Source organism: Corvus brachyrhynchos, unplaced genomic scaffold (genome assembly GCF_000691975.1).
Source record: "Corvus brachyrhynchos isolate BGI_N302 unplaced genomic scaffold, ASM69197v1 scaffold595, whole genome shotgun sequence".
NCBI classification, from domain to species: Eukaryota; Metazoa; Chordata; class Aves; order Passeriformes; family Corvidae; genus Corvus; species Corvus brachyrhynchos.
Genome location: NW_008238373.1, coordinates 1,194,547 through 1,201,750, shown reverse-complemented (window position 1 = coordinate 1,201,750; position 7,204 = coordinate 1,194,547). Strand labels below are relative to the sequence as shown.

Sequence of the window (7,204 nt, the reverse complement as noted above, 5' to 3'; positions counted from 1 at the left end):
CGGGAAGTGAGTGTTGACTAGTCATTTTCCTCCCACCCCAGTTTATTTTCACAGCTTTTTTTCTACACTCACGTACCTTGACGATGTGGCTTTGCAAGAAGAATTTAATTCAGGAGGGATCTTGCAAGCCATCCCTTCTCTATTCTTCCATTGTTACTTTAAAAAATTATCATGATGGCACTCATCACCTGTTTTCAGAACAACCTTCTCCTTTGGGAAATATCTTGCCATTGTATTAAATTTTGCCCTATTGTTCTCTAAATAGCAATAGAATGAAATCCTTTGGTCCTGTTCAAATACTAGAAAAATTTTGGTATATCTCAGGCCGTATTTTTTTCTCAGAATTATGTAATTATATATCTTTTTTTATAAACAGTAAAGTCTTATAGGCCTGCAAGCCTTAATTTGATTTCCTCTACAGTGATTGTATCCACTGGATTTCTGTTTAGCTTCCCCACAAAAGCATGAACAAAACCAGGTCACTCATCTTTCACAGCCCTTGCCTTCTTATCAATATTCTGAATAGTGCACTTTGCGTTCAGCTCTGTTGAAGAGGAGAGAAATTTACTGTCCATACACAGACACTCACCTGATCATCATAAGTTACCACCTGCTGCCTTTTCCTAGCAAGAGGGGAGCAGTTCTTGGGCTGAGAGATGGTAGTCATCTTGGGTGAAGAGAAATGTGTTTCATTTGATGTTTTCTTTTGGGGTGTGGGGGTAGCACAGGTTGTAAGACATTTTATGTTCTGCTTCACAGCATCCTCTCTCAACAGCAGTGCATGTGAAACTTGGAATGTTAGTTTACGAACAGAAGGACACGTAATGAGCCAAACGATGGTCTTCATAAACAACATATGGTGGCCAGCTATTTTCATTTCTGCTGCCAACTCTTCATGCCTCATTACATATAGAAGGTAGACTTGACCATTAGAGATCATTAGAGCATTTCCCTTAAAGAGAGGAATTTCCGGTTGCTCTCCAACAGGACTAATAGATGAAAGTGTTAACATATTCTTATAATCCTTATTGCTGAGTGACTTTAAAATTTCTGAAACAACACTGTTAGATGACTTTACAATAAGAGGATAGGATCTTGCTGTCTTTCCATCTGGCTCTTTCTGTGCAAGCTCTTTCATTGGGGTTATTTGGGAACATTTCTCATCTTCAGTTACATCAGGACTAGAACAGTGCCTTGTTAAGTCTGGGCTGCTTGGTATTAAAGGCTTTGAAAAATTGTGCCAGAAGGATCCGGAACTCTCTTGCGTCTTTATTATTGGCCATATGTAAATTACAGATTGTGTTTCTGCTGCTTGTCTTACTTCAGAGAACCTTCTTGCTGCGGTTAACAGTAGTTGCTGTAGTTTAGATGGGAAGAAAGATAGTGGTATTAATGCAATTTTGGCTTGATGTGGTACCTCTAGATCAGGTTTTAAAATCTGTGCCTGAGGTTCTTCAGTAAGTTTAAGAGGATCAGAAATTTCAGAAATGGATATTTTGTCTTCTTGGTTAGCATGAGTAAGTGAGAAGCCTCTTTGCAGAGAGTGCTTTGAAGCTGAGGTTTCATTACTCTGAAACTTAAAATCTGTTGAGAACTTTCCTCTGCCAGCAGAGGTCATGCCACTATATTCTAGCATATTGAAATCTTCCTCGCTGCTCATTTGCTGATCCTCTCCTGCCAGAGCAGATGCATCCCTGGTATCCACCTCCTAACAATTGTTGTGGTTTGACTTAATGGATTCTGTTTAAACAGATGAGCTTTTATCAAGGGGCAGTTGTACACATTAGAAAGGCTTCTGGAGGAAAGAGGATGCAAAAGGAGTTTCAGCAGATCTCATCTATTTTCACCTCTTTCTAGAAGGGCTTCACTTGTGCAGCCTCACATGCTTACAATAAAAGTGAACAGAAATTAAAATGTGATTACATGTTTGTAAATGCACACGGAGATTTTTCTTCATTACCTCAAAGAAAATTAATAAACAGAAATATGTCATTTAAGTATTAACTACAGCTCATCTAGCCAATAGAATTTTTCTGCAATAGTAATTTGCTGTGAGATACTTCCAATCTTGACTTAAATTGGCAGTGGGTTTCTGCTTGCTTCCATAGGAATTTACCTAATACTGCAAGCTTCTGGTGGACAGGATCTATTGTGTTTAGATGTCACACTCCCTCATGTAAGAAGATACAATCTTCTTAGACACAACACTGTTAAAATCAATGCATATTTTTAATAATAATGGTCTTAACCAAAGACCTTTACAATCAATTTTGTACTTTGCTTGCAGTGATGCCATGATGATTTTTTGCCTTTTCTTTTAAACCCCTTTATACCTTTTTATAAATTCTATATTCTTAGTGCTTTTTGCCTACATTCTTGGACTTGTTATTCAAGCTAGGAGACTAAACATTTTAGAAGCCTTGTAGCCGGGGATCAGTGTGCCCCAGACCCCAAGGTCCTCTCCAGAACACATTCTGTAAACTAAGATGGAACCATCCAGGGGAAGGCTCCTCAGGGAGGGGGGGGCTCACTTGAGCCTCTCATTGGGGAATCTTTGATAGGTATGCTAATTAGTAAGACCTATAATGATATACCAGATCTTTTGGGGGGTGCATTGTGGTGTGCATTGAGGTGCATTCGACCTGGATGTAGTGCACCTAAGGATCCTTAAAATAAATACAGAGGTAAAATCCCTTTTCCCCTTCTAACTGTGTTTGACTCTTGATTTTTAAGACCAGGAAAAGGCATCAGCAGAATGATTTCACTTCAGCAATCAACCTCAGCCTACACTACTCTCTGCTGTAGCAGAATCAGACCCGGTAGCTTTGTCATGGCTTTTAATAAAGATGTAAAAAGATAAAAAAAAACAAGTTCAGATGTTTATCTGACACATATTACAATTTACTAAGCACCAGTGTAACTGAAAAAAACTAAACAATCATAAGAATATAGTTGAATTTACAGTAGAAGGAAACATGAAATTTAAATTTGTATCCTGAGAGAAATTAACAAATTAACTTTGAATTAACTGCTAGTTCTCCAGTGGTTATATTCTCCTCGGAATAACCTACTCAGCACTACAGACATGATTTTGTAGAAAGTAAACATACACACTCACATTACTTGTATGTCAGTCACACAACTCTAAGGTGGCTTTTAGCTTTCCTAAATATTAAAATACAGGTGAGATTCACCTCCATAACTGAAGAGGTTCTACTACTTAACTTACAAAAAAAAATGCAATAAAGACAAGTTCAGCAAGCTGTGAGCTGTTTAGGATCATAAAAATTAAATTTTCTGAGTCCTTTTATTTAGTAAAAATGAATAAACTGAAATATAAAATGACATTTTGTCATCATCTAAGCTGTATCTCCTGCATTTATGATGCATACATCAAGATGTAATCACCCAGCTCCAGGACTCTGATCAAGAACATTTATATCAATTGTCAGCAAGTTATTTGAATAATTAATTGTACATACAGGAGGAGTGAAGTGCTTCTGTAGAAGCAGACTGTAAATCAGTTTTTTTCCTTTGCTTTATCTGATGAGCTGAGTTTTTTTGTTCTGCTTTTTCACTTCTGGTTTTAGGGGGTTTTACTACATCCAGCACTGTGGTATGATAAAGCTAGGGCCAGTCTTCTGACCTAGAAAGTCTATTAGCATCTTAAAAACCAGAAAGTCTCAGAAACCTGGAGACACAGCAATTGAACTAAAACTAAAAAAAAAAGGTAAGAAAAAAGGTTTCTATTTTTGAGATAAAGAAATCTTGGTTAACTGTGAAGCCAGCTAAAAAACAGGCAGATGTCATTGCAGAAGAGAAAGTCTCTGATTCTCAGAAGTTGTAGCTCAACTGTGATAGTTCTGAACCAATTGATGTAGTGATGGAGCTCGTCTGGTATAGTCTCCAACTTTGATGAATAATGTACTGTACTGTACATTACAGTGCACATATTAATGTACAGTAGTGACCTTGGTTGTGTCATTTTGTCAGTCCTTGAGTTTAAGAGATTACCCCTTGTGTCATGGGTCTCAAGGTTCCCAATAAAACTGAAAAAAAGAATGACTATATTTACATGCCTTAAAATTTCCTTATTTACACCAAAAAAGAAAAAATCTGAAAGAAATCCTTCTTTCTTCTTAAAACTTGCAGACTGCAAAGCAAAATCTCACATTTAGGAACTGAGCAGCACAGATTTCTCTATTATTTAGATTTCATGGATATAAATCTTTTCCATCTGAACTGGTCTCACAATCTCATTTTTATGACTCTACCTCACCATTGCCCTCTCTTCACCAGAGATGAAGACATCAAAGAGTCTTAAGAAGACTCACAAAAACGACTAAAATTCATATTTCAAGTTTCATTATTTTTGGTAAGAATGTGTCATGCACATGCAAGGGGCCCTTCTAGCCCAGTTCCTGCCTCTGATGGTGGCCAGAAGCGAAGGCCCAACAATAATTTGAGTAGAGGCCATGCACATGGTGGCAATTTCCTGGGTCCCCCCAGCCTTGAGAGTGGAAGGCACAGGGCCCTCCTGAGCCAGTAAGGCTTTCTCCATGGGTTTCCTTCTGGCACCAGGCCCTGCTGTGTAACACCCTCAGCTTCCCCATCAGATTTAACCCCACAGCGGTGCCCATGGGGCCACGTATGGCCAGAACACCTCCTCAGGCTCCTGGTTTGGGGTCAAGCCCCAGCCTCAGCAGTACAGCCAGTGTGGGCTGGGGGAATGGAACAAGGGGCTGAGGTTGAGTTACCATTACAGCCAGAGCACAGGCGCCGGGCTGGAAGCGCAGCCTTCAACTGCAGCAGCAACTGCTGTGGCAACGGCCAAAGCAGCAGAGAGCCTTCCAGAACCTTCCAATGGCTGCTGGGCACCGGCGGGTTCAACAGCTGCTCTGGGGCACACTGGCTGCCCCCCGCTGCACCAGCCACTGCCTGCAGGCCCCGGGCCGTGCCCGCGCGGCCGCACTGCCCTCCAGCCTGCCTGGCTGTGCCGCGGTGCCCACCCCCCATGAAGGGCAGGGCCCTGGGCACCATGCGGCTTTGATCCCTGTATGGAGCATTCACTGAAAGAGTCAGACTCGATGATGCTTCTGGGTCCCTTCCAACACATGATTCTGTGACCTGTACCATGGAGCTAACCCTTGTGTCCCTCTACCTTTCTGTCCCTTTGGCCTCAGCAGGGCTGCAGTGTCTGGGACCCCAGGGGCCAGGGATGGCAGCTCTCCCTGTGGCTCACCGAACATGCATCCCACCTTTCCTGGGGGAGCCCTGGAGGCCCTGCCTGAGCCCTCCCCATTGCACAGCCTGGCCACAGTTCCTCGCTGCCCCTTCAGATGTCCTTGTCCTCCAGTCAGGGCCTTGGTGGCTCTGGAAGGGAAAGCGTTAGCATGCCCAAGCCTCCCTCCTGGCCTTTCCTGAGTGCTGTTCCCCTTGTTTCTCTTGCATTGCCAGGCAGTGCTCAGGAGTGAGGACAAAAACAAGCCCTGTGGCCAAAGGGAGTAAAGAAACTTCCACTCCTGGCACATTTGTTCTGGCCCTTCCCATCCCATCCCATCCCATCCCATCCCATCCCATCCCATCCCATCCCATCCCATCCCATTATTCCCTGCTGTGGCCCAGCTCAGCTCAGCCCAGCCCTTCAGGAACCTGGGTGACAGCCCGTCTGCTGTGCTCTGCCGGCAAGGAGGTAAGGAGACTCCAAACTAGAAGGTTGTGTTCTTTATCTGCTTACAGTTTGGAAAGGAGAGAGAAAGTTTATACATCAACCCTCTATCTGTCTTTTTCACACCGATTTGGGAATGTGATGCAGCATGTCACAGACAATGAGTAGGTGTTAGACTTCATATTGGCTTTTTTTTTTTTTTGCCTGCACAACAGTTTTCTTTAAATGCCTCGGGAAAAAATTCCAATTTCAGTGGGTTCTGGAGCAAGTCCTAGCATATCAAGCACTTGCTCATAATACACTATGTTTATTTATCTGTTTCAGATGCTGAGCTGTGATATATAAATATGATATACTGATTTTGAAAAAAGGTGTCCTCCTTCAGCTTGTGACAATACCTGTTTGGAAACAATGCATAGCCTCCAAGGGGCAACTTGAAGAATAGGAAAAGGCAAGCACCCCTGTACAGCTTGAGAAAGTAAGCTATGACCACGTGCAGCACCAGAACAAAGAACACCACACAGACATGCTTGTGGGCCTGCAAGGCACCAGCTAAAGTCTGTGCATGCCTCAGGAAAATACAGGTTTGTAGTGTTTCCTACAAGCGACTGTGCCCTGCCAGCGTGCTGCAGAGCGCAGTGCACGCACTGGAATGCATCAGCTGTGTCAGATATGAGCTCTGTGGATGTCAGATGCCCTGCACAGCTCATCAGTGTGTCAGCACATCCTCCCATACCTCTGCTGTCAGGATTCTTCCACCACCCTAGCACCAGAGCACCTGAGGTTCTCATTTCAACTACAAGCTGACGGTTGTCCCTGTTCTTGTAATTTGTGGCTCTTACCAGCCTGTGGCACAAGAGACTGAGTGGACTGCCTGCACTCCTTGAGTAAGTTTTTTAGGGCCTTACAGCAACCTAGAAGGGCACTCAGCAAAGCAGATGCTGGGGAAGCTCTATCTAGTGAACCAGAATTAACTTGATCTCATTGTTTCTATGCACCTTCCATAGCTGAACAGATTGATTACACTTAAATACCTTCCTTTTTAAATGATTCCACTTATTCCAGTCCTTACCTGATGCCTGCTCCTCATTGATTTTAAAGTCACTAGGGAGCTAGATGCTTCATGGTCACCAGCTGTGTGATGAAGATGGGGGAATTATATCCCTCAGTGGCAGACCCTTGTGTCTGTGTGTGGCCCTGAACTACAGGGACACAGGAGTCATCACCAGGTTTTCATAATTGTAAGTCCAGCTTCTTGTGCTTGGGCACAGCAGTTCAGCATGACTCAGTAGCATACAGGAGCATGGACTGAGCTAAGGACTGCCCAGGGAGACGGTGGATTCACCATCCTTGGAGGTGTTTAAGGAACGACTGAGTGTGCCAGTTAGCTCTCAGCTTGGACTCGATCTCAGAGGGAGGTATTTTCCAACCTCATTGATTCTGTGTGAAAGTATACAAGGACCTTACATATCAAAGAACACCCTGCCTTAATTTTGACACATTCCACCTTTTCCACCACCTGCGCCCTTGGGGCCG

General features: G+C 43.2%; 1 protein-coding gene across 1 annotated transcript in view; it reads right to left on the bottom strand.

The window, feature by feature from the left end:
* LOC108447166 (ligand-dependent nuclear receptor-interacting factor 1-like) overlaps nucleotides 1-4,026 on the bottom strand; it is a 6,905-nt gene extending 2,879 nt beyond the window's left edge. The window contains exons 1-2 of the mRNA XM_017736360.1: nucleotides 4,015-4,026; nucleotides 590-1,708 (exon numbers count right to left, since the gene is read on the bottom strand). Coding sequence (XP_017591849.1) covers nucleotides 590-1,708; nucleotides 4,015-4,026 — 1,131 coding nt within the window. The remainder of the gene's footprint in view (nucleotides 1-589; nucleotides 1,709-4,014) is intronic.
* Nucleotides 4,027-7,204: the final 3,178 nt, after the last annotated feature.